This window comes from Lethenteron reissneri, chromosome 24 (assembly GCF_015708825.2).
Source record: "Lethenteron reissneri isolate LAM-NWPU_2019-01 chromosome 24, ASM1570882v1, whole genome shotgun sequence".
Lineage (NCBI taxonomy): Eukaryota > Metazoa > Chordata > Hyperoartia > Petromyzontiformes > Petromyzontidae > Lethenteron > Lethenteron reissneri.
In genome coordinates, this window is record NC_083802.1 from 16,727,790 (window position 1) to 16,755,291 (window position 27,502).

General features: G+C 54.2%; 1 protein-coding gene across 1 annotated transcript in view; it reads left to right on the plus strand.

The window, feature by feature from the left end:
- LOC133346351 (uncharacterized) overlaps positions 1-27,502 on the plus strand; it is a 93,379-nt gene that overhangs the window by 36,034 nt on the left and 29,843 nt on the right. The window contains exons 4-9 of the mRNA XM_061557847.1: positions 20,021-20,747; positions 24,194-24,339; positions 24,619-25,312; positions 26,143-26,406; positions 26,706-26,793; positions 26,964-27,151. Coding sequence (XP_061413831.1) covers positions 20,021-20,747; positions 24,194-24,339; positions 24,619-25,312; positions 26,143-26,406; positions 26,706-26,793; positions 26,964-27,151 — 2,107 coding nt within the window. The remainder of the gene's footprint in view (positions 1-20,020; positions 20,748-24,193; positions 24,340-24,618; positions 25,313-26,142; positions 26,407-26,705; positions 26,794-26,963; positions 27,152-27,502) is intronic.

The window sequence follows — 27,502 nt, forward strand, 5'->3', positions numbered from 1 at the left end:
GCTCTTGCCCCGGCAGTCTCCCCAGGCTACCAGGGGAAGGGGATCCTTGTGAATTTAACTAACAATTTCCATCGGCTTTAAGGATTCACCCAAAATCAATTGTCCTTGTAGAGAAAATACTTCTGCGAAGCCCTCTGAAATTTGAAATGGCAACAGAAATTTTAAAGTTAACGAAATAAAATATTTCAAATCGCCGGGTCCTCACGCAGTTTCACTTTCACTCGCGCAACAAATTCCGGGCGAACCCCCCCCCTCCCACCACTGCCCCCCACCCACCCACCCACCCCCCCCGTGTGAAGCTGACGGCCGTTGCCAACAAGTGGGCCAGCCAAAGCACTTGGCCACACCAGCTGGTTTTTTAGTCATCGCCCACAAATATTTAAAAAAAGGTAATAAAAGCGTAATTTAATTTTGGTTCGCCCATAAAGGGCGCACTCACAGAGGCAGCCGTTGCGATGGAGTAAAATCATGGGGGGGAGGCGGTGGAGGGAGGTTAGGGTGAGGGGTGAGTGATGGGGGGGGGAGGGTGGAGGTTCATCTGTCCCCGTCTCGCCTCGGCTGTGCTAGGGGTGCTGGCATGAATCCCCCCATTCAGGAGGACGAGGACGAGGAGGTTGGAGGTTTACTTTGGCGATAGTTGAACACCGTGAGGAGCCCTGTGCCAGGCCGAATTTCTCACCGAAATACTTTCCGTGTGGACGGTGTACCCGCGTAGGCGGCACACGACCCCGGTAGAAACAGCCGAAGTGGTCTACTGCATGCGGGGTGGCCTGCTGCGACCTTCAGGGAAAGCCTGACCCGGTGGTCGTTTTACCACACTTCGCCACTTTTGTCAGAAGGGCTGCAACGTATCGTCAAGTTAGCAGTAGTTAGGTAGTTAGGTAGTTAGTTAGCGGTAGTTAACGGGATTGGCGGTAGGGGAGTTTGCGGTAGTTCGGTAGGGGTGATGGAAGATAGTGGGGGTTGGTGGGGAGCGGTGGTGCAGTGGTTGGCGCACTGCGCTGCGAGTTCCATTCCCGCTCACGGCCAACATCAGTGAAGAATATCTGAATCGGTTCTGGGCCTCTCCTAGGTCGACTCAGCCTCAAATGAGTGCCTGCTGCGATGTGTAAACATCGCCACAAGGGAGACAAAGGCGGCCGGGCGTGGTGTTGGCCACCCCAACTCCTGCGTGTGCCGTGCCGGCCTTCATAGGTGCTCGCTAACAGCACTTGCACCAACAGTCTGTTACAGGCTATGCGGAGTATTTTTTGTCTTTGGGATTGGTGGGTGCCGTGGTGGTGTTTGTGGTCTTTGGGGGTGGGGGGGGGAGAGACAGTGGCGTTACTGCCATGCACCATAAACAGTCATAAAACATTTACCTACAACACATTACTCTGCGCCTGGTAGCAGCCGGCGACGCTACTTATAATGTAAACACACGGGCGCGCACACCGAGGCAGAGATGAGGAACGTGCGGATCAAAGAACAAGATCGGCACATTGTATTGGAATATCACTCTCGTGACGAACGCCAGTCCGCGATGGGGATGTTGTACGCGCGGTCACAACGGCGGTGCGCGTGTGGTGACTCCAGCTTCGCGTTCTGAGCTCTCCGTGCCACCCAATCATCTCAGCCAAGCCACCTTCATATACAAGTGTTACAAAAAGCAACCGCTCACTGACACGCGTTACACATCTGTCAATTGTTAAAAACACGTGGAAATCCACCCCACCGTGTGTCCGCTGGGAATTCGCGTGGACCAAGCGCTGTTCTCATGAGCACATCCGGCCGCAGCGAACGTTCGAACGCGAGAAGAGAACGGCTCGTGGGAGAATGCGTCCCGAGTCCGTGCAAGCAAAGAAAAAAATTAGACCTTTAAAAAAGAAAACCCAAAGCCGGGCGGTAAATAAAGCGGCGGCGAGGCGTTTTGGAGGGCGGTGGTGCAGGGTTAGCCCACAGCTGCTGGCTAGAGTTCTGCCCGTGCGCCTTTTTAAAGAATCTCTCCTCCCGGGAGAGCCTCTCCTCTTTCCACGTTGATCCGGGGAGCCACCGCAAGCACGCATACCCACCCACAAAGACAAATATCCCCCGTATAGCCTTAATAGACTGTTGGGGCAAGTGCTGTTAGCGAGTAACACCTATACAGGCCGGGCACGGCACACAAGGGGGTGGGTGGCTAGCACCACGCCCGACCACCTTTGTCTCCCCAGTGGCGATGTTTACACAACGCACCAGCTACTAATTTGAGGGCTGAGTCGACCTAGGGGAGGCCCGTGACCAGTTCGGATAATCGTCACTGGTGGTTGTCCGTGAGCGGGAATCGAACTCGTGTCGCCAGGTTCGTAGCGCAGCAGCGCGCTAACCGCTACACTAGCGCTCCCCACAACCACACACACACACGCACGCATACCCACCCACGCACCCGCGCACGCACGCCCATGCGTGGGGCGTGCCATCACCGCAGGCTACATTTCCACTCGTTAGCGCGGTTGGCTACACACGGTGCGAAAGAAGTTCAACGTACATGTCCGTACGAGTCGGTGTGCCAGGAATCTGAACACTTCCCGCACTCAGGATGCACCACATCCAGTGTGCGTCTCGCGATGGCCGTGGCCGCTACTCGTCACGTGCCAACTTATTACACGCGTGCGTTTAACTCACTCTGTATGTTGTTGTTGTTGATGTTGTTGTTGTTGTCGTTGTTGTTGTCGTTGTTGTTGTATCCTAAAATCTTGTAACTCAATTTTAACCTACTTCCCAATGTGGTATCGACTGCAAACTTGGTATACTTATGTCATACTGATGGCAATACTATATTCTATCATAAAAAATGAAAAACATATTTTTAAACATTATTTTGTATATGTTATGTTTCCGCTTGGGTCTAATTGTCCACGGTCAATTAACGTTGGCTGTAAATCACCACGGTCCCTTATGTTATGGCAAGCTTCGGGGCCACTTCCTGGAGTCGTGTAGATTTGCCATTACCAGTACATTTCATAAAAGCGTGTTTTTAAAAAAAGTTTTTGTTTAATATTACTTATTTATTTGGCGATCTGTGAGAAGAAAAGTGTCCGCTCCTGGCACGCGACATTTGTCACGTGCCCACCACCACAGATCCCCACTGGCGACCCCGAAAATATTCGGTGGGGAAATGAAGCCCTGTCCAGCGTCACCCCCACGCGTGCGACATCGTCACATCGTCATAACAATCATCATCATCAGCACACAGTCATCAGCACACAGTCATCAGCACACAGTCATCATCATCATCAGCACACAGTCATCAGCACACAGTCATCAGCACACAGTCATCATCATCATCAGCACACAGTCATCAGCACACAGTCATCAGCAAACAGGCATCATCATCATCAGCACACAGTCATCAGCACACAGTCATCAGCACACAGTCATCAGCACACAGTCATCATCATCATCAGCAGCACACAGTCATCAGCACACAGTCATCAGCACACAGTCATCAGCAACACTGTCAGTAGCGTCGTGGTCGCTCGGGAGATGGAGACGCTCGCTCCTCCGATCGCACGCTACCGTCGTCTGACGCCGCCGATGTTTATTTTAAGCGGAATCTAACACGTTCCGCACGTGACGAGTGGATCGTGAGAGAGGGGTGTATTTTGGGGTTTTAAATAAAATAATGAAAAGGCGGGCAAGGGGCAGTCCTTTTTGCACGGGAATGTAAAACATTAGACGGTTTAGTCCAGCAGCCCAGGAGGTGTCTGGGAACCAATGTTTTTTTTGTTTTCTCCAGCAGCATTTGTGTAAACAGTTGAATTAGCCCGTTAAAGGTTACAATGGAATACACATTGCATTTATATGGCAGCAACACGTGACTGCCCCTCGCGATCCTGTACAAAAACGTGAAGAATTATTACGTAATTTTTTTAGAGAGGAAGACACGGGCAGTCATAGTCAGGGGCCAAGAGGCAGGACTTATGCCTGACCCTGAACAGGAGCGAGGAGTCGACAGCACGAACTGCTGGTGGAATGCAGTTCCAGGCCTTGGGTGCAGCAGATGAGAATCAGCGACCTGCCACTGAGTGAAACATGACTGGGCGGGGGATTCGACAGAAAGCTTTGGTTGCTGGAAAGGAGAGTGCATGGACGAAAGTAAAGTGAGATGCGATGGGAGACAGGAGAGTAGAGTGAGATGAGAGGGGAGAGGTGGGAGAGTGCGTGGAGGGGAGTGGAGTGAGATGAGAGGGGAGAGGTGGGAGAGTGCGTGGAGGGGAGTAGAGTGAGATGAGAGGTAGGAGAGTGCGTGGAGGGGAGTGGAGTGAGATGAGAGGTGGGAGAGTGTGTGGAGGGGAGTGGAGTGAGATGAGAGGGGAGAGGTGGGAGAGTGCGTGGAGGGGAGTAGAGTGAGATGAGAGGGGAGAGGTGGGAGAGTGCGTGGAGGGGAGTAGAGTGAGATGAGAGGGGAGAGGTGGGAGAGTGTGTGGAGGGGAGTGGAGTGAGATGAGAAGGGAGAGGTGGGAGAGTGCGTGGAGGGGAGTAGAGTGAGATGAGAGGGGAGAGGTGGGAGAGTGTGTGGAGGTGAGTAGAGTGAGATGAGAGGGGAGAGGTGGGAGAGTGCGTGGAGAAGAGTAGAGTGAGATGAGAGGGGAGATGTAGGAGAGTGCGTGGAGGGGAGTGGAGTGAGATGAGAGGTAGGAGAGTGTGTGGAGGGGAGTGGAGTGAGATGAGAAGGGAGAGGTGGGAGAGTGCGTGGAGAAGAGTAGAGTGAGATGAGAGGGGAGATGTAGGAGAGTGCGTGGAGGGGAGTGGAGTGAGATGAGAGGGGAGAAGTGGGAGAGTACGTGGAGGGAGTGGAGTGAGATGAGAGGGGAGAGGTGGGAGAGTGCGTGGAGGGGAGTAGAGTGAGATGAGAGGGGAGAGGTGGGAGAGTGCGTGGAAGGGAGTGGAGTGAGATGAGAGGGGAGAGGTAGGAGAGTACGTGGAGGGGAGTGGAGTGAGATGAGAGGGGAGAGAGTGCGTGGAGGGGAGTAGAGTGAGATGAGAGGGGAGAGGTGGGAGAGTGCGTGGAGGGGAGTGGAGTGAGATGAGAGGTGGGAGAGTGTGTGGAGGGGAGTAGAGTGAGATGAGAGGGGAGAGATGGGAGAGTGCGTGGAGGGGAGTAGAATGAGATGGGAGGTGGGAGAGTGCGTGGAGGGGAGTTGAGTGAGGTGAGAGGTGGGAGAGTGCGTGGATGGGAGTAGAGTGAGATTAAATGAGATGGAATAGGTCGGAGAGTGCGTTGAGGGGAATGGAGTGAGATAAGCGGGGAGGGGAAGGCAGAGGCGAGTCCATGGAGAATCTTCAATACCACGAGTGCGATCTTGAAATGGATCCGGGATTTGGTTTGGGAACCAGAGGGGTTTGGAGCGCTGGGCGGGGGGAGGGGGGGTCTCGTGTCCGGGCTCGAGTGAGGAGTCCGGCTGCGCCAGCGGCCACGGCGCCCTCCCCCACCAAACAATTGTTTTCGTCATTTTTTTTAATCTTTAACACAAAAAAATGTCACCTCCTTCGTTTCGTCACGTGCTGTGCCACGCGCCGAATCGCCCGACTGCGTTGCATCACAGAAGCTAAGCCGCAACGAGCCTGGATACGTTTTGACATTTCAAGTTGATTGTGCTTCACCGGCTGGTGAGAATTCAAGAGACGTAGATGAGTCTTGTTGGCAACTGTGACTCGGGGCAGGATCTCGCCTGAACCGGGTGAGTGCCTGCCCCGATCCAGGTGAGTGCCTGGATAGGTGAGCGCCTGAGCCAGGTGAGAGCCTGGATGGGTGATAGCCTGGGCCAGAAGAGAGCCTGAACTATGTGTGAGCCTTGAGGTATCTTTTGAAGGTAGATGGATGCTGCTCCTCCTGCTGCTGCTGCTGCTCCAGCTTGTGTGTGCGGCGGGAAGAGAATTCCACACGGCAGCTGATTTCGGTGATGCTGGTGTGTGCATCGTAGTAGTAATACTAATAACCGTGGCATCCTCTTTGGAGGCGGTGGCGCAGTGGGTTAGCGCATTGCGCTACCAACCCGGCCACTCGGGTTCGATTCCCGCTCACGGCCAACACCAGTGACGACTACCTGAACCGGTCCTGGGCCTCCCCTAGGTCGACTCAGCCTCTGATGAGCACGAGGATATTGTAGATTCCGCCTCGCTTCCCCCACTGCTCGCGCCCGCGTGGCGGGGGGGGGGCCCTCCCCCATCCTCTTCGCCGCGTTTCAATTATGCAGCACCGTGGTCACTTGTGCGGTGTTCGCGATCAACGCACTTAACAACTGGCACCGCCGAGGAAGTGCATTATGCAGGTTAATAAACATCCTGCGGTGTCGCCCCCAGCCATTTAAGCGCATTTATTGTTCGTAGGCTTCATCTCGAACGCACGCGAGCGCGTGTGTGTCTGTGTGCGTGCGTTGTGTGTGTGTGTGGGGAGCGGTGGTGTAGCGGTGAGCGCGCTGCGCTAAGGACCCGGCCACCCGGGTTCGATACCCTCTCACGGACAACACCAGTGACGAATATCTGAACCGGTCCTGGGCCTCCCCTAGGTCGACTCGGCCTTAAATGAGAACCTGTTGCGGTGTGTAAACATCGCCACCGGGGAGACAAAGGCGGCCGGGAGTGGTGTTGGCCACCCACCCCCTCGTGTGCCGTGCCCGCCTTCATAGGTGCTCGCTAACAGCACTTGCCCCAACAGCCTATTTAGGCTGTACCGGGGATCTTTGTCTTTGTGCGCATGTGTGCAACGACACGGTGAGCGGTGGGAGAGCGGTTAGCGCAAACTCGGCGACGAACCCGGCTGAGTCGACCGCAGCTCGAGTCCCGCTGTCATCGCCAAAAACGGTGCCGAATATTTGCACCGGTCCCGGGCCCTCCCCTATGTCGACTCGGCATCAAACGAGTGCTTTGGCTCGCGGTGTGTAAACATCAGCACCAGGGAGAGAAGGTCAAGCCGGGGTGTGCCGTGCCGACCTTCACCGGTGCTACTCGCTAACGGCACTTGCCCCAACAGTCCGCTAAAGGCTGTACGAGGTGTCTGTGTGGTTGTGTGGTTGTGCCCAACAACAACAACAGCAGCAGCAGCAGCAACAACAACGGGACATTATCTTCATCCGGGCGCGAAGAGGTGAGCGAAGTGATGGGGGCAAATTGAGGAGATGAGACGTGGGCAGAGTGGGGGGAGCGGATGAGAGGAGATGGGAGGGGGGAGTGGAAAGGAGAGCGGCGCGGGTGTGCGGATTGATGTGTGGGTGGGGAGTGAGGTGAGCGTGAGAGATCGGAGAGGAAAAGAGAGAGGGACGGGGGCGGAGGGGGGGGGGAGAAAGCGAAAGCTGAAAAGGCCGCAGAGTGAGAGAGGAAAGAGGGGAAATTAGAGAGAGAAAGAGTAAGTGAGAAATAGAGTGTGTAAGAGAGAGTGCCGGCCTTCAAGGAGCAGTGGGCGATGGAGGAGGCCGTGTGCTCGGTGGCAGATGACGGGGAGCTTTGCATGCAGTTATGAGCTACCCGTCGGAGGCCGTTGGGCTGCGAGAAGGGCTGCGTGCAGAACGAGAGAGACCGAGAGAGTGACCGAGAGAGTGAGCGAGAGAGTGAGCGAGAGGTGGGGGTTTATATTAAGCAGAGTAGAAAAAAATTACGAAATGATGAACGAAGCAAAGTGCCGACTACACCGAGCATCTTCTTGTTTCCACTGATCGTAAAAAAAGAGTGTAAGAGGGAGAGAGAGGGGGGACTTGCTCCTGGGTGCGATGCTGAGTCCCGCTGCTGCTCTGGAGCGAGACATTCCCTCTTTAAAGTTGCATCGCTGCTTCGTGGCGGAAAAACCGAGCGACTTTTTTTCAATTCCCTGTTTTCCACAAAGCCAGCGGTTGAAACGATTACTATTTAATGCGTATACAGTCAAGTAGTAATTATAATAATAATACAACATAATAATACAAATATGTAAAGAGCATGGCCGAGCCCTTTGTCGACTTCGTAGTGCTTACATAGGGTGATCAACAACGCCGATTTGTTTAGTTTTTTTTTACAGGAAGACTGAAGCGCTGAAGAAGTAACAAATAAATTATATTCCCCCCCCCCCGCCCCCCCAAAAAAATATAACAGGATTTTTTTTTTACACAGTATATTAATTTTTACACGAAAACAGAAGGGCTGCAGAAAGAATAAATACATTATATTTCCCCCCCCCCCCCCCCCCGCAAAAAATATATAAAACAGATTTTCTTTTTTTTACAGTTTATTTAATCGAAAAGCACCGCGGTATTTCGCCGCGAGTTTCCCAGAGGCTAACTCCGCTCTTTGGGGCGGCGCTGTTCGCTGGACCGCTGCTGCTAAATGCGACAGGTACGACTCCCGTGTCTCCCTCCGTCTCTCGCTCTCTCTCTCTCTCTGCTCGGTCTGGGGTTCATCGCCTTCTGTAATCATCATCATCATCAGCAGCAGCAGCAGCCATGCTCAATCCACTGCTGAATGAAGGCCATGTCTCTCACACCCCGCGATGTTCATAATCCACCAATGTAACACCTTCACGAGAGCGCCAAATCGTATCGCTTGTTCTGCTCACTGGACGTGCTCGCGTGCGCGCTTCCCTCCTTTGGCTGCCACTCCGTCATCAGTCTCGACCCACCGGCCATCGTCCCTTCCGGCCACGTGTCCTGCCCCAGCTGCCGATTACCTTTTTTCTTCTTCCCCCCAACTCAACAGAAAGCGGAGAGCCAGGCGACGGCACCGTTAAGAATCTTCAAGGCTGCGGGTGTTGATTTCCAGAGTCTCAAACAGCCAAACGAAGACCCCCCCCCCCTTTCTGATTCTTACGGATCATTGTCAATGCTCGACAAATCAGAGAGTTCACATTCAGGAGTCTAAAGATGTTCTGTTATTTCCCCTAAAAAACTCAAGTCAGCTTAGAGAGTATATCGGCCGTGTGCGCAACATCTTTCGAAATACACAACCCTCTGTTGTTGTTGCTGTTCGTGGTTGTGACATGTAGCACGCACAGCATCGGTACTTTTACAACAACAACAAATAGAATCGGGTGTTTGTATTTATTGGAACACGTTCATTTTAGAGAACGGAAATTACGGATCTGGCTGGAGGTTTCGGTTGATTGCGCAACACTCCCGAGAGCATGCGCGCGAGAGGGAGAGAGCGAGGGCGAGAGAGATAAAGAGAGAGAGAGCGAGGGAGAGAGGGAGAGAGTGGGAGAGAGATAAAGAGAGGGGGAGAGAGCGAGAGAGAAAGATGGAGCGCGCACCCGATGTAATCGCTCAGAGGCAAACGGCGCCGCCGCCGCCGCCGCGCCACGCGTGACATCCTCCATCCCCGGCATCCGTCCGCATCCCTCGACAAGGGTCCCGAGTCCTTATCGACCGCGGCCACGACGCGGTGCGAACGCGAGCAGAAGGCCACTGAGGCTGCTGCTGATGATGATGATGCTGACGGTGAAAGCGTATTGTATTCGTACGTGGAGACGCACAGTGGAAGGTTGTTTTTACACCGCTGTGCATACTCTGTATCTGATTCGAGCAATCGATAGGGCGCTGTGGCACGCGCGCGCGCCGCACACGTTGATCCGGCGCATCGGAGGGGAGGCGAAATGCCGGCGGATAAACTCGGACGTTCTCAAGCCCACGCTGGGATGCGCGGTGACCAGAAGATGTGACGGGTACACAGCGAGAGGGCTTCCTGACGACTGGACAATCTGTGCCCAGGAAATTTTGAGCAATCCTCTCGTGTAACATGCCTGGTGGGTTCTCCGATTTTGGTCCACCGCACGTTTCAACGACTCCTTTCCATGCATGGAATTGGCCGTGCATTACAACGTAGGGCCCTCGTGAAAAGAGTCCGAGATAGTGGCAGGGGTGCGGTTTTTTTTGGTCATCGAACATTTTTATTGTACATCTTTAAACAAATTATAATACGTAATTTTCATACACTTCAAAGTGTTTTCTTTTTTCACTAACCCCTAAATTATTAATTATGGTAATTTACAGCAGCTTTGTCAATCCTCTACTGGATGAAAGACGTTGTACCCTCGAAGTGTGGCATTCACCGGACTCCTCTTCCCTCAGTCATTTTACCAATTGCCACGATTCGGAGTCACGATTAGATTTAAAAAAAATCCCTTTTGTTTAACCTCTTTTACCATCTCGATTCCATTGCTTTTCTTTTTCACCTTCTTGTTTGTACTGTTCGGTGTCTGCTCCGTTAACCTACGTGCAACGGGCCAGGGCGCAGGGCACAGACCGAGAGGCAGGCCTAGGCAGGCTCGAGAAATATGTGGCCAGAAGTGTTGAACCAGGATTTGACTGTGGGTGGAGTGGACGTGGGGATGATGGCCCCGGACGGTAAAGATGATGGCCCCGGGACGGTAATGAGTGAGTTGAGAGAGAGTGAGAGCGGAAACCAGGAAGGTAGAACCGGTCACACGAGTGGGAAATGTTCCTGCAGTAGGGAGCCACGTGGAGGAGGAGGAGGCAGAATTCTAAGGACCGTGGTGGAATAATTGACATGGAGAGACGTTGGCCCGCAGGACAGGAATTAGTGAGTTGAGAAAGGCACGCAGGATGACGGGAACCACGCGTCACGAATGCGACCCACAGATCCGATTATTTATAGGCGGCACCTCCGCGGTGACCCCCCCTCCTCCCTTCACACCCACGTGTGGGAGCTAAGCGTCGAATAAAACAATTGCAACACCCAGCGGATCCTTTTAAAGACGACGACGTCTCCTTTAAATAGCGGGGTGAGGTCACGTGTTCAGTGCCGACGCGCCCGTGGTGGCAGCCCGCGCTCGGGAGGCTCGGAATTCCTCCTCCTGAGGATTGGAACTCTCCCCCCCCCCCCCCCCACATAACCTCCCAACCTCCACCGTGGTGAAGCCCACACGACTCCGTGAGCCCCCCCCCCCCAATGATGCTCGTCACCCCCCATAACTCACCTTGGACCCCTGCATTTTTAAATCTCCCTGTGCAGTTGCTATTAGACCCCCCCCCCCAACTCATATCCTACCAGCCCACCCCCCACTCATATGTCTCCTGTTGCTATCCGACCCACCACCCCCGCCCCACAGGTCTCCAATGTAAAAAAAGAGACGTATGGCCTCAATGGGATCTCACTTTCTGGTGAAACGAAGTTGATTCACGACGAGCAGATTTAGTTGCGGAGCGGCAGTGCCGCGGTTGCAGGCGCAATGGGGTTCAGTGCCCTGCGGTCTGAACAACCCGGGCCAACCTGAGTTGCATTCCTGGCCACGGCCAACATCCGTGGCGAGTGATATCTACACCATTCCCAGCCACAGCTACCCCCCCTCCCCGCCGCGCCCCTCCCCCTTCACCAGCCTGCACTGGCCTGCGTGGTGAAGTATGGTCAAACGTCGCTGAGACTTGCACGGAAAAACCCGTTACAAACAAATCGCGTACTGTGCATACATGGGGGGGGGGGGGGGACTCCTATTGATTGGAATTGACCGGTGATGTCGGCTTTGAGGGAAGGTGGGTGGGTCTGTGTGAGCGGGTGGGTGGGAGAAGGGTTGATGTTAGCTTGGAATGGATGGGGTGTGTGGTGGTGGTGGGGAGAGGTTGCAAAGATTCGCATTCCACATTTCTGTCGCGAAAACGCAGCTGCTAGAACCATTCGGGCCAGCAAAAGGCAACAACAAGAAGCGAGAAAAAACGAAATGCCCAAGGACTGAGACGTGGGCTCGAGGGTCGGCGAGGGACACCCCCTCGGGGTGGCCCTTTTGGCAGGTCAGCCCTGGCCCACTTAATCACCCCAGGTGCGTGACGATGACGAGCGCCTTTGTGTTTAATGGCAGCGCGACACGTGTGGGGGGAGCGGGGGGGTGGGGCCATGCGGCCACGCGCCGTCACCTCGGCAAGGCGCGTGGCGGCTCGATTACGGGACACACCGGGAAGTAAGACGCACCTCAAGCTTGTGCCCCGTATCGACAACAAGTTGCACAAATCTCGTCTCAAAAGACAAAGATCCCCCCCCCCCACGTATGGTTTAAACAGACTATTGGGATAAGTGCACCTATGAAGGCCGGCACAGCACAAGATGGGGTGGGTTGGCTAGCACAACGCCCGGCCGCCTTTGTCTCCCCAGTGACGACGTTTTCGCATAGCACCAGGTATTTGTTTGAGGCTAAGTCGACCTAGGGGAGGCCCAGAGAACTGGTTCAGATGCTTGTCACAGCTGTTGGTGACCGTGAGCGAGAATCGACATCGGCTGTTGCCCACTTACCAAATTAGAATACGCACCCCCAACATTTTTTTATTTAAATACGGTGGGGGGTGGGGGGGGTGGGAAGAGAGTGCGTCACGCTCCGTAGAATACAACATCAATAACAGCGCAGTTTAAAGACGCGGGACATTAGAGACGCATCGTGATGAGTCCCACACGAGGAGGAGAAGGCGGTCAGCGTGGGAGGGGGAGAGAGAGAGAGATCTCATCAGGGCACTAATTGGACTGATAATTAAAACTCAACACATTTGTCAACAGCGCTGCCGTAGCAAGGAAAACAATCGATAGGAGGCGATGGGCAATTCTGCATCGGGGGATTGATAGAGAAATCCTCACTTGCCAATTCAACAAAATAAAAACTCCAAATTCCCGTATTTCTCTCGCCACGTAACAAGTGCACGTTATTGCTCGTAAAGATACTTTTCACGCTTCCCGTCAGCCTCATAACCCCCCCCCCCCCCCCTCCGGGAGTTCCATCAACAGCATTGACTCAATAACAAAGGTCAGTCCTAAATCTCAGACAGCTGCATCATGGGGGGTGGATGGGGGTCGAGTGGGGGGAGGACGATCATTCATGGGGACCGAACTCATACCAGCTGACTGAAATTCATAAATAATGAGACAAGCAACGTCCTGTTCGTAAAAAAAAAATAATGTTTTTTTTTTTCTTTTTTACACATCCCATCAGCTGCACGGTCTTCTGGGAATGATTGGGTTTTTTTTTCTTCCCAGCACCCATTGGTTTAACACGTAGACTTTCGCGACCAATATTCATAATACACGTTTTTTGGTTAGATCGCGTTATTTATAAATGTGTCGTAACCCTCCACCACCCGACACGGCCAATCAGTAAAAAAATTGTCACGTTGACAAAAGACAAAATAGTTCACTACTTTAGCCCACCGGTGTGTTGAAGAGTGAATCCACAACATTTACAATTTTTGAGTCGCACGACGTTTTGCTGGTAATTACATCCATCATCACCGGGCAATTGTTTTAATGCCGAGCAAAAGAAAACCCACTCTGGACCGGTTTCGATATTTCTGCGTCTTATCGGCGGAGTTGGGCTTGCTTCAACAAATGCAGGTGAACTGCCTGCCAAGATGCCTGTCGGCGAGGGTGCTCCCTGTCAGATACATCACGGGGGTTGGCTGGAGATGGGTGGCGGGGTAGGGGGTGCATTTCCACTCCAGCCCTCCGCGCTCTCAGTGCTGGAGGTCGCTTCACCGCTGTGAGCACAAAAGACAAATGTGCCCCGTGTAGCCTTAACAGACTGTTGGGGCAAGTGCCCTTCGCGAGCAAGGTCACCCACGCTTCCACCCGCTCTGACTCTCGCATGCGTGCATGTTATTCTTCAAATGCAACGATTCAACTTAATTAGGGTGAACAGCGCTCGTGTGTTTGGCGGGTGAAAAACAACAACGGCAAACCACAACAATCAGCAAGGAAAACAACGACAACAACAAACAGCTCCACGCTCCTGAGCGCGATAATCGGACCCGCACAGGAGCAAGAGAGCGAGCGAGCGAGTAAGGCGAGTGAGACTCCGTGCATTTGTCCGGGCGAGTTAAGGAGGGCTGCGTGACGCCCGCTGTCTGGGGCGACCTCGTCGCGATTGCACCTATTCTCCTGGCTCGCGTGGCACGACGCGCTTGGTTATGCCTCTGACTCCACCACCGCCGCCGCCGACGACAATTTCCGCTGTCGAAGCTTTTCGGGTGTGAAGTTTGACAACGTAGGCTCTCGCGACAAATGTCATCCATAATATAGGTTTTTTTGGGTTAGATCGCGTACATTTTACACAATATAAGTTTTTTGGGTTAGATCACGTAAACAACGAGCGTTACGCGATCTAACCTAAAAAATATATATTATGGAGGGGGGAGGGGGGCGAAGTTCGCGCAGGCTGCGGCGTGGATACTGTGCAGAAGAATTTCAGAGCGTGCGCTGGGAACGTTGGCGCGACGTCGCGGCAGCAGAACACACTGATACGCAGCGTCAAACAAATCCCTTACAGACACCGCGCGCTGACTGGGGGTGTGGACACGTGATCTGTCTGTGCATTGTGGCCTTAGTGACCCTCGTTGCTTATTGATTAAGGGGGGGGGGGGGCATACCAAAAATGTTGAGAATCACCGCTCTACGCGAACATTTACTCGGCCACCTCTGAATTCATATTTTACTTTTGTCATTTTGTAAGCGCGTAAGAATCTATTAGCGGTGTCAATGAATCGGTCACAAGCAACACGTCATGCATTGGGAATAATTGATTTTTACACGCATCACTCCATTCATGCATCTTATACGACTACGAATTGATTTCCATTGTCAAGTGCAGTGTTGCGTGGATTGTTCCACAGCCAAACCCACGAGAGACGGTGACGGCTTGGGGAGGTCTTTACCCAGCGGTGGATTGACCATGGCTCACGATGATGATCACTTGAGCAACCTCTTAGGAACGGCACCCTGAGCTGTTGCGAGGGCTTCGGCTGAGAATGCCGAAATCATCACGCGTCGTTCGTAAACACTGCCTCAAACGAGAAACGTAATATCTGTGCGTGTGCTGTTCCAGCAGACACTCCGACGGGGGCAGGGTTCAGGCGTGTGAAATATTCGTCTCTTATCCGCGGTTGGTCGTCCTTCTAAATTATCGTCAGTCACACGCACGCGCATGCACCGCCGCTTGCTTGCTTTGCGAACGCTTCGGCGATCAAGCACTACGAAGTGCAACGCGCTGTACGATTTGATGTCACGTGGCGGGCGGCGTGTACACGTGGACAGGGCGCTGCGCGGAGGTGAGTGGCCACGCTTCTTGTGTGGAGAGCGAGGGGGGGGGGGGGGGAGATGCTCGTCGGCAGCGGAAAACCGGGAGAGGTCTTCCGACAAATGGCAAGGCAAATATAATATTAATGCAATTATATAAATATATAATGGTATAAATGAACATTTGGAAGGTCTTGCGACAAATAACAAGGGGGATTAAATATAAATGAACTCTCTTTCGTTTTTTTAACCGAGTGGCCTACTTTCCCCGCTCAAGTTGGAGCTTTCCATTTAAAACTATTTTACGATCATTATTTTTTTTCCAGCTAAGGGCTATGTAGCTCTTTTTTCAGAAGCGCCCTGCCCACAAATGATCGCTCAACGAAGTGGCTCATCGCGTGGAAATCTACAGCAGCCAAATGCTCGAAACGCACGTTTCCAAATGTGGAGAGAAATACCGGAGGACCCGGATAAAAATCCACGCGACCACGGGGAGAGAGAGAAACATGCAAACTACAAATATACAGCAGCAGGCGTCAGGGGTGGGATCGAACACACGACCTCCTGCATAGGGGCCGTCCATAAATGACGTCACGCGATTTTGGACGATTTTTGACCCCCCCCCCCTCGTCACACGGCGTCACAAAAAGTCAGACCATATTCCCATAGAAAATAAAACGGGCTTCAAATCGCTTTAAACTATTGTCATTGTAGTGCGTATTTAATGTGGCGCTGCACTCTGATGTTGTAGGAGAAAACATTTATTAAAAAGTCTATTTAATAAAGTAGAACGTGTTGTCTATATGTATTTAAAGTGCACATTTATAACCCCCCCCCCCCCCTCGTCACACATCGTCACAAATGTCTGACCCCCCCTAGGTGCGTGACGTCATTTATGGACGGCCCCATACCAGGCGAGAGAGTTAATATCTCGCCACCACGGCGCCCCCTTTCTACTCGACTTGATGTTTAGAAGAAAAAAAATCACTGCGCGGTGGCTGAAAAGTCTCGAGAGGAGTTTCTAGCCGCGTATCGAGTTTGAGAAGCCCTTCGATGGCGAGATGGTGTTCTATTTGTGGGGCAACGGTCGTCGATGTGAGTGATGGAATTCAATTTCGATTTAAAGCTTTCGTGACTGCAGGGATTCATCTTCTTGGTTCTTTCGGTAAAGTCCGACAGACCTTCTCTTCACCTGAGGACGGCTGATTGCGTTGTGGCCGAAACGTCGTGAGAATTATTTTATTATGTTTTATTTTTATTATATTATTATTTCCCTTCTACGTGACTTTTCCGAATGAACCAATAAGATGATGGAATGCACTTCGCAGAGACACTCAGACACACACAAAAACTCGCACAGAGACCAATCGACACGCACAGAGACCCAGAGACTCGCACAGATATCCATAGGCTCACATGGAGACCTGCAGACACACACACACACGCACAGACTCGCAGAGAGACCCGTCCACCCACACATAGACTCAATAGACTCACAAAGAGACTCGTACATAGAACCACACAGAAGACCCGTAGACTAAAACAAGGGACCCAGAGACTCGCACAGAGTTTCCATAGACTCACATACAGACCGACACACACGCACAGACTCGCATAGAGACCCGTCCACCCACACATAGACTCGCACAGAGACTCGTACATAGAACCACACAGAGGACCCGTAGACTAAAACAAGGGACCCAGAGACTCGCACAGAGTTTCCATAGACTCACATAGAGACCGACACACACGCACAGACTCGCATAGAGACCCATCCACCCGCACATAGACTCAATAGACTCACAAAGAGACTCGTACATAGAACCACACAGAGGACCCGTACCATATTTACCATATTAATAAAAAGTATATTAATAAAAAGTATGCGGCCCTTGCCCCACCACCTTCTCCAACCATTATATAAACGGAGTGGTAGCTCCTGCAATCTCTCATTTACTTGATACAGCTGTCGTGGCTGTGACTGTACCACCTGATGACGGAAGCTTGTGTTGCCTCCGAAACCTCGTGATTTTTATTTTATTTTACTTTTTTAATGTTTTTACCTACGTGACTTTACCGAAAAAACCTAAGAATAGGACCCGTAGACTAAACCAAGGGACCCAGAGACTCGCACAGAGATGCCATCGACTCATGCAAGAGACCCATAGGCTCACAATGAGAGCCCGTACTTGACTGTATACAATGCAACGCGAGATGTGACGTCATAGGGACGACGAAGCCAGATAGTTGCTTGATTGGATTGTGGACCTTACTTCTCGACATCCATTGCTCGTCAAGGTCACGTGGGGCGGACTCTGGGCTCCCGTGCAGCCCCCCACGCATCGGCGCTTCCGTTTCTCGCTGCTGGGAGTGGTGGTGGGGGGGGGGTGGAGGGGGGGTGTTAGGGGGATTTATTTATGCCTTTTGGTTCGTGCAACAGAAGAAGCTGAATCATTTTATTCCGTGCCATTTGTGGAGCAAGAAATCCAATGAATCGCAAAGCGAATACGGGGACTCCACTATTTGCGAACGAGTTAGGTTCCTAGAGGTCTGTTCGTAAGTCGATTTGTTCGCAAGTCCAACTTTTCTCTCGTTGATTCCAAGCGTGTTGTACGGCATATGCACTAAACAGGGGGCGAATGGCTTTAAAAGGTGTGTCATCTCCCAGAGATGTAGATGCCACTGGTTTGTCACGTTATGTAGATGTAAATGCCACTGGTTCTTCGTGTTCTGCAGATGTAGATGCTACTGGTTCTTCCTGTCATTCAGATGTAGATGCCACCAGTTCTTTACGTTCTGCATATGTAGATGCCATTGCTTATTCGTGTTCTGCAGATGTAGATGCCACCGATTCTTTACATTCTGCAGATGTAGATGCCATTGGTTCTTCATGTTATGCAGATGTAGATGCCACTGGTTATTCACGTTCTGCAGATGTAGATGCCACCGATTCTTCATGCTCTGCAGATGTAGATGCCACCAATTTTTTACGTTCTGCAGATGTAGATGCCATTGGTTATTCATGTTTTATACGTGTAGATGCCACTGGTTATTCACGTTCTACAGACGTAGATGCTACCGGTTCTTCGTGTTCTGCAGATGTAGATGCCACCGATTCTTTACGTTCTGCAGATGTAGATGCCATTGGTTATTCATGTTATGCAGATGTAGATGCCACTGGTTATTCACGTTCTGCAGATGTAGATGCCACCGGTTCTTCATGTTCTGCAGATGTAGATGCCACCGATTCTTTACGTTCTGCAGATGTAGATGCTACTGGTTCTTCATGTTTTGTACGTGTAGATGTCACTGGTTCTTCACGTTCTGCAGATGTAGATGCCACTGGTTCTTCACGTTCTGCAGATGTAGATGTCACCGCCACCATCTATTGCGCGGCGGTTGAACTTACGACTCTCAAACAGGCAACTGGACGTAGGGACATGTTTGTTCGTATCTCTGAAAGTTTGTGAGTCGAATGTGCGCAAGTAGAGGAGTCTCTGTCCAGGGTTTGGTTCAATTCACGTTTTAGTTTTTGTTACTCAAACGCGCGCGGTTTGTTTGTTTGGGAAAAAATCAAGAGGACGGATCGAATGCGCAGTATGGCTACGAAACCGCGTGCGCCCTGCGCGCCCGCGAGGTAGAAACGCCGCCGTCTCTGCGCTTCCGTGCAAATGCATTTGGGACGCAGCGGGTCCTCGGGTTAAGTCGGAAGAAGCCACGTGCGATCGATTCCATCCAGTCACGGACAGTTAACAATTGGGCACAAACTATAAGCGTGTTATCCATAATCGAGTTTTTTTCTTCATGGCTTAGATCGCGTAAATGTGAACGTCGTGTTAAACCTGCCACCGCAAGTGTGTTAATCACGGCACACGTTACCGACCAATGGTCGCCCATTAAATATGTCGACGTAACTCCGCTCAAGCCTGCCGTAAACCACGTGGCTCCCTTGTGGCCACCCCCGCTCTGAATCCCTCCCCTGCCACCTGTAGATCTCTAGCTCGCTATCTAACTCAACTCAAGCCTGCCGTAAACCACGTGGCCCCCATGCCGAACCCCTCCCCTCTCCCCGCCGTCCCCTGTGAAGACAAAACCGTGGCTTCGTGCAGCAGCAACGGCATCAGCAGCAGCGTCGAGGCCATATTCCTCCTCTCTCTCTCTCATCATTTGTCCGGGCCCTTCCTCTCATTTGCCATTCACTTCTCTCTTCCCTTTCCCGTTGCTTTCTCTTTTTCCCATGCACTACGTATGCATGTCGGTGCGTTGAACTTCTGTCACACCGTACGTAAGCAACCGCGCTAAACGGAGGCGCGGGGGTAGGACGACAAAACTAAACATAAAAAGCAGTTCTAAAGACATTAGTTCTCAATCTAGATGATTTAAAAGAGCATAGTCCTCGTGGATTATTCATATCGGAAGGAATAGCATTCCAGACAGCCGCAGAAGCGCATCTGAAAGTGCGCGATGCTGTGACCGTCTTTGTTCGATGGCCAGCCAAAAGCCGCCGCTTGACGAGATGAGCAAAAGGTATTGTGGTTCAGTTGTGACAAGCAATCCTTGACTCGACTCCCCGCAGTGCGTGCCATGGGTACAACAGGTGGCTGGAAGAACAAATCCTTCTTGGGAAAAACAGCAATTTACACAACCAAGACGAGCAATTTTATTTGAGTAAGCCCGGTTATGAATCAGCCAAGATGGGGCAATGAGATCAACTCACGCATGACCTCGTGGGACAGTGGGGAGTGGCGAAAGCATAGTGGCCGCTTCATCCAGCCCTGGATAGAGCACGCCCCATGACGGTGATTATATGCTGAATGTTGCAATTGAGCTGTTGGAGCGCATTAGGGACTTTACAGGGCAGACGGAAAAAAATATATAAGTGAACGAGACAATAATAACTTTCTTTCATCAATTTATGAACCACCCCCCCCCCCCCCAATTTTGGTGGCAATTCATCAAATCGCTTGCGGTGGGGGTGAATTATTCATTGCATGCCTAATTAATGCTGTTGCTTGTGTGCCCCCCCCCCCAGCGCGCTAGTGGAGCGTAGCTGGCGCGCAGGCCATGTGCACCTCGTCATGCTCCGCCGCGTCAAGCGTAGGGCGCCGTCGCCACCTTCCCCGACCCGGGCCAACCCTGCCACGGCCGTCGCCACGCACGCCGCCACCTCGGCCGCCGTCTCCGATCCCGCGCCCCGCCCTCCGGTGCCAACCTCCTCCTCCTCGTCGTCCTCCTCGTCGTCGTCCTCCTGCTCCTCGTCGTCGTTATCGTCGTCGTCGTCCGGCGAGGCCCGGCCCGCGGGCTGCCGGACGCGCAAGCTCGGCGTCTACTCGCGCTCGTCCACGCCGCGCGACTCGCTCGAGAACGGCGTGACGGCGCCGACGGCGACCGCGCCGTCGGCGCCGCGGCACGGCGGCGGCGTCGACGCCGGCGATCAGAGAGACTCCGGTGTGTTCTGCCGCTCCGAGCTAGACCGCGGCGGCGGCGGCAACGGCGGCAACGTTGGTGGCGGCGGTGGCTCCCGCCGATCGTCGTTCGAGCCGGCCAATCCGGCGGCGTCGTCCTGGCTGTGGGGCAACGGCAGCGTCCGCAGGGACGGGGTCGCCGGCGGCGGCGCCCTCGCGGACGGTCCCCGGGCCGTCGGCGCCCCGCGACGGCCCGGCGCGGCGACGGACGCCGAGGCGAGGCCGCCGCTGGCGTCGCAGCGGCACGCGGCCCACGGAGCGAGCGTCGACCTCGGGGCATCGCTCGTCTTGCAGGTGCTCTTCGCGCGTCCGTTTGCCTGCGGCCGCGTGCGCTTGCTTTGTTTCTCTGTACAGAGCGATCCTTTTGAAGGATGCCTCCCATCCACTCCCTGCGAGAATCGACGTAAATGATCAGCGGACGGCACATTGATCTGCCGAATGTTTGAGCAAACTGCCTCTCCACCAATAGGTTACGTTTATTCTGTTTAGCCAGGTGACATTGGCAAGAGTGGCCTGGGGGGGTGGGGGGAGGGTAATCACCAAAAAGACAAAATCAGGAGCATAAACACGAAGCTAGGCCCATCGTATCAAATAACTTTCACCGGATAACACCCTGGGCAATAGCTGGCGGATGAGTCACCTCGATTAAACAGCACGAAACTAAAACAAAATTGCGACAAAACACGTGAAACTTTTATAACATTTTTGGTCCGTGCCATGGTGACGATGCTCATTCCCTTTGCAGACAGATCGGCAACCTGCTTGCTCCGCTGCCTCCAACCACTTAAAAAAAACTCACTCTGCCCTATTGTGAAGAATCATCATTCTTAATAAATACGGGCATCATTATTATAGACAACATCATCATCATTATTATTATCTGAAGAAAATGATTATTACGTTGAGACAGACACAACTCCCAGGCGTGCCCATAGAATAGGCATTCATGTTGCTTGTCCAAACTGGAATGTGTTGCTAATTAATTTTTCGAAGCCAAATTTCATCCGCTCAGCACACTTTGACAACCACGGTTTAATCAACAGGCGTCCAGAGTCCCGAAGTTGAACCCAGGGTCTCAGCAGCGCCGGCTCGGCGCCCTCTGACCCCTGCACCCTGAGCCGCTCAGCCACCTCGAGCACAAATGACATTTAGAAATTCTGAATAAAGAGTTTGGCATTTGGCTATTGTAGGTAACACAGCCGTAGGCTTGGAGGGTGCTTGTGTTGTTGTGTCTGTGTGTGTGGGGAGCAGTAGTGTAGTGGTTAGCGCTGCGCTACGAACCTGGCGACCAGGGTTCGATTCTCGCTCACGGTCAACACCGGTGACGATTCTCTGAACCGGTCTTGCGCCTACCCTACATCGACTCAGCCTCAAATGAGTACCTGGAGTGGTGTGTAAACATCGCCACTGGGAAGAGAAAGGTGGTCGGGCATGGTGTTGGCCACCCACCTCCTCGTGTGCCGTGCCGGCCTTTATCGCTTACCCGCGAACAGAACTTTCCCCAACAGTCTGTTCAGGTTTGAAGCTTTCGTGACTGCAATGATTCATATTCTTAGGTTTTTTCGGTAAAGTCACGTAGGTAAAACATTAAAATTAATAAAAGTGGCTGTGACGGTTCCACCTGAAGACGGAAGCTTGTGTTGCCTCCGAAACGTCGTGATTTTTATTTTATTTTACTTTTATTAATTTTAATGTTTTACCTACGTGACTTTACCCAAAAAACCTAAGAATACAATAGTCTGTTCAGGCTGTACGTGTGATCTTTCTCTTTGGGAGGGGATGGGGGGGGTGTGAACGGGTGCTGAGCTTCATAACCAGAGAGGGGGGTAGGGGTTGGTAGAGGGGTGGGGGGGATGCATTAATCCGAGCGCGTACCGAGGCTCCCAGGCTCGCGTGCGGCACAGAAAGTGGCTGGGCTCGCAGTCGTCAACGTTGCCGTGGTGATAGGAAGCCAGCCGCTCTCCATCACTCCGTCTCGCTCGTGTCCTCCGCTCCATCTCTCCTTCTCTCACGCCTCGCATTCATAGCGGTTGATTATTTATTTACGTACCTGCGTCGCCGTGGCGACGACGATTTTGAAATTAAGTCGATTTTGAAATTAAGTCACGAACAGACGGTGGGATAGGGGGCAATTAAGCGCGGAGGCTGATGAAATGAAAATAGGGGTGGCGTCGCACTTGAGCCGGCGATGGGAAATTAATTTTAGACGCATTCAAAAGGCGCGTGCGTGCGCGTGCGTGCGCGTGTGTGTGCTTGCGTGTGTATGTGCGTGCGGGGGCCGTAGCGTAGTGGTTAGCGCACTGCGCTACGAACCCCACGGCACGAGTTCGATTCCCGGACACTCGCCAACATCTTCGGTATCTGAATTGACCCGGACTGGGGATGCGGTGGTCAACCTTCCCATGCCGTGTCGGTGTTGGGGATTACTCGACCATACTTCACCGCACTGGTCAACACGGCTTGGCAAATGGGGGAGGCCGGGGGGGGGAGAAGGAAGGACTCACCCACCACTGATGTTAGCCGCGCCCGCAAATCAATCTCAGCTCACCTGGGGTTCATTGTGCGGTGTGATAATCATTGTGTCACCGCTCCACCCTCATGTACATTATTTCTGCACAATCCCTGCGGCACCGCCTGCAAAACACCGCAAATGTGAACAAACAATCAAGTCTGGTAATAAATAAAAAAAGCGCACACACACACGCAGACAAAGCTTGCATGGCCAAATGGGCGATGCCCAGGAGTAATTACCGCCTTTTGCAAGACGGGCGCAATTGCAATCAGCTTTCAGAGGAGCTGAGCCGGCTGAGTGACTCAGGAGTCTGAGGCGGCAACGCCGAGACGCCGGGTTCACATCTGGATTCCGTACGCCCGTGACTTCAGCAGTGACGAGTTCACGGAGAGCCTCAGCCCAGTCGCTAAAGACTGCGTTTAAATGAAACGATCATAAAAGTGAGTTTTTTTGTTTTCGCTTCGTTTGGCAACGTTTCACAGCTGAGAAGGAAGAGCACCGGCTGTGATCGCCACGCGACCAACAATTGGATGCCACGGTGGCTAGTAGATGTTAACTACCTCGCCTGGTATACAGGAGGGCCTGGGTTGGATCCTGACCCTGACGCCTGCTGCTGTATGTTTGGAGTTTTTGTGTTAGTCCCATGTTCTTCGGGTCCTCCGGTTTGTCCCTCCACAACTTAGAAACGTGCATGTAGAGTATGTGGCTGCTATATATTCCCACGTGATAAGCCAGTTTATTGGGTTCTCATTCGTGGCCAGGTCGCTTCTGAAAAAAAGAGCTGTATATTTCAGTGGGTCTTACCTGGCAAGATAGAATAAATAGTAATAATTAAAAATAGTTCAGTACTTCCCTGAAGCCAGGGCACGTGGGAGACTGTGTGCGGCGCTCTAAATGACAACAATAGTTCGGTGACGCCTCCTTCCGTCCACTTCTCTGCCAGCGCTACCGACGACTCTTTTTGGCCACTCCGTGGGTCGTGCGTGAAGCCAGGAAACTTTCACGCCGAAGCAAAAATCCCCGACAGATTTTGGGGTGACGCTGCTGCAGCATCACCCGGAAATCCCCGACAGAAGAGAGCGGGGACGTTTGGTAGATTTGGTTTAAAAAGAATAATAATAATAATAATAATGAAACAATTAAGACGTTTTAGAGCAGCGCATAGTCACAGTGGAGTTCTCTTTCCGTGGCGTGCACGGGCGTGTTCGCTCTGCGTGTGCTCGTGCAGTCGGGTGAGAGCCAGGTGTGGCGGCTGCACATGGTGAAGGGCCGCGAGGGGCTGGGCGTGCAGGTGAAGGGCGGCCACAGCTCGCGCAGCGGAGGCCCCCACGGCCTCCTCGTCACGCACATCGACAAGGGCGGCGCCGCCGAGAGGTGAGAGCGCCGCGTCCGTGCCGCGTCCCGCTTCGCCGCCCTGGCCTGCCCCCGACCTCTCGCCCTCGACGCAACTTGGCATCTGGCGTGGCTGCGTTTCACATGTCGCAGAGCCGCTCGCGTGAGCAGCTTACGTCCGTGCTCTGCATCACCGGTTGTCCGTGTTTTCTGCGTGCACCCACCGCCCCATCCCCACCGCCCCATACTCACCGCCCCATCCCCACCGCCCCATCCCCACCGCCCCATCCCCACCGCCACCCCCCGTGTCGCCGTGCGCAGGGACGGCCGCCTGCTCCCCGGCGACGAGCTGCTCATGATCAACGGGCGGCCGCTCGTGGGCCTCTCGCACCACGAGGCGGTGGCGCTGCTGCGCTCCTCCTCGGGCACCGTGCAGCTCGTGGTGGCGCGCGAGTCCGGGACGGACGCCGCGACGCGGCCGGCCGCGATTCCGGACGCGCCGCAGAACGACGTTTGCACCGCCGCAGCAACCGGCACCGGCACCTCACCCGGCACAACCCCAACTGCCGCCCGCCACGACTCGCGCGGCCGCCAACACCACCACCACCACCACCACCGCCACAACAGTCAGCGGAACCACAACCACCACGGCAACCACGGCCACCACCGGCAGCACGATCGCGGCGAGGGCGCGAGCTCGGCGCACGACGCGGCGAGCGGCGCCGACGGCGCGGCGCCCGGAAGCGAGAAGCGCCGCAAGGGCGACCACAAGCGGCGGAGGACGCACAGGAGGGATGCCCCCGCCGGCGCTCGGGACGATCGCCGCGCCGACGCCGAGGCGGTGGACGGAGAGAGCCTCCCGGCGGCCGGTCGGACCGGCGCCGAGGCGGCAAACGGGGGTGGCGGAGCGGCGAGCGGAGCCGAGGACGAGCAGAGGGAGCACGAGGCGCTGCGCAGAGCCAAGCGGCGGAGCGCGAGGGGCGCGGTGGCGGAGGAGGAGCCGCAGCAGGGAAAGGTGAGACCTGGTTCCTGCTGCCCCCACGCAGGCGGCAGTCCTCGCTTGCCGGCCGACTCAGAGCGTTCACGTCGCAAGGTGTCGCGACCGCCAGTGCTGTGGTGAATGGTCACAAATTGTTTATTTGGAACTGCTTGTTGTTGTTGTTGTATTTAGTTTGTTGTCCTTCCCCAGCACCTCCGATTAGTGCGGTTGGCTACGTACGGTGCGACAGAAGTTCACCATGCATACGTACAATTCAGGGTCAGGGTTTGAATCGACAATCGGCGGTTGTGTCCATGTGGTTGGTTGTACGGCCCGCCGAGTTTGTTCTGTTCTTGTTTGTGCTGCTGGTCTTATAGTATTTGCTTCGTTTGTAATGTTTTACTTAGTTTTTAACGTCTGTTTTTTTTAGATTTGTGTCAGTTGTACTTTCTCATTCGTGGCGTCTGTCCCTTTCATTCTGACTTCATTTGTTCCATTAGCCTAAAGGTAAGGTCGGCGTATATTTTGCGTGAGTCGTAAACACTCGATTCTTAAACGCACCATTCATCACGGGCGTCATCATCAATTTCAATCGACGAGTTGACGCGCGACTGTCAACGGAGTACAATCGTCGCAGCTGAATGCCGTTTACTGGGGATGGTCACTGAATTTGAAATTGTATGCAAACGTGTGTATGTATGCATGTCGAACTTTTTTCGCACTGTACATAGTAGCCAACCTTGCTAATCGGAGGCGCTGCTTGAAGGACGGCAATCTCAGCAACAAAAAATCAGAAACAAACCCCGAGCGTTCGCGATCAAAAAAAAATCTAAAAAACAAACCTCCGTCTGTCGCCGTGGCCGCAGGTCGACCCCGCCGCCGCGAGGGCTCCCGTGTCGCGCTCCTTCTCCGAGCAAGCGACGCGCATCGACGAGCCGGGCCCCGGCCGCCCGCCGTGCCCTTCGACCTCCCAGCGGCCGCCCCGTGGCCCCGTGCCCGCGAGCCCCGCGGCCGCCCCGCCGCCGCTGCCGCCGGGCTCGCTTCCCCGCGGGGCAAACGAGGAGAGCCGCGGTCCCTCGACGGCGGCGACGCAGGCCGCCAGGGGGGCAGCCGACGACGCCAGACCCGCGGTGAGCGAGGCGGCTCGGGGAGATGTCGGGACGCGTCGTCGTCACGACCCCGACTGGGATTTGAACTGGCAACCTTCTGAGCGCGGGGTGCCACGATGCTCGAGCCACTGCGCCGCCCTGTTGGATGGCACAACATCTGTCGTATTTTCCAAAACGTCATTTGAGGGTTCCGCGAGACTTTCCCCCTCGTGGACAGAGCGGTGGCACGGCGGTTGAGGTGGGGACGTGCGCGCGTCCCCATCTAACTCCGTGCCACGTTTTGATTTCTCCACCACTCCCACTCCCCCCTCCACCCCCAGAGCGAGGGCGGGAGGGAGATTGGCGCTGGGGAGGGGCAAGCAATGGTGGTGGTGCGCTCTCTCTCAAAACCTCGCAGCAAATCCACAGGTGAGCGGGTCGCTTGCCCTGCCCCAATCGTCTCCCCCACCAAGGTCCTTGCGCCTCTCTGTCTCCATGCCTCCAATCGAGTCCTCATTTCTCCGGTGACATCGCTTAATCCCTGCCCATGACCCCGTGCCCCCGTGTCCCTCGTGCCCTCGTGCCTGCGGACCTGGCAGGTGGCCGGGGTCGCCTCGAGTCGGTGGGCGAGGATGACGAACTCCACGTGGCCGAGGGCGGCAGCGGCAGCGTCTTCTCGGCGCCGGAGTCGCCAGTGCCGGCGGCCGAGGGCAGCCCCGAGCGCCAGGGCCACGGCAGCCGCAAGCACTCGCTCCCGCAGCAGCTGGACATCAGCGCCGTGCGCCAGGTGAGCGGCCGTGAGCCACAAGCGCTGCCTGAGCGGGGGTTGGTTCGTGACTCCGAGTCCAGGGAGGATTCGGATCTCTGCCCCGGGTTTTCCAGATGGCGCGTGCGGGTGGGGGGTGTGCGGGTGGGGGGTGTGCGGGTGGGGGGTGTGCGGGTGGGGAGTGTGCGGGTGGGGGGTGTGCGGGTGGGGGGGTGTGCGGGTGGGGGGGTGTGTGGGTGGGGGGTGTGCGGGTGGGGGGGTGCGGGTGGGCTGACCAGGCTCGAGCCGGCTTGCAAGCTGCCACGGCCTGGCGAGTTTGGTGTGACTCTGGTCACAGATCGATGTTTGATGAAGAGATGATGTTTTAGGTGG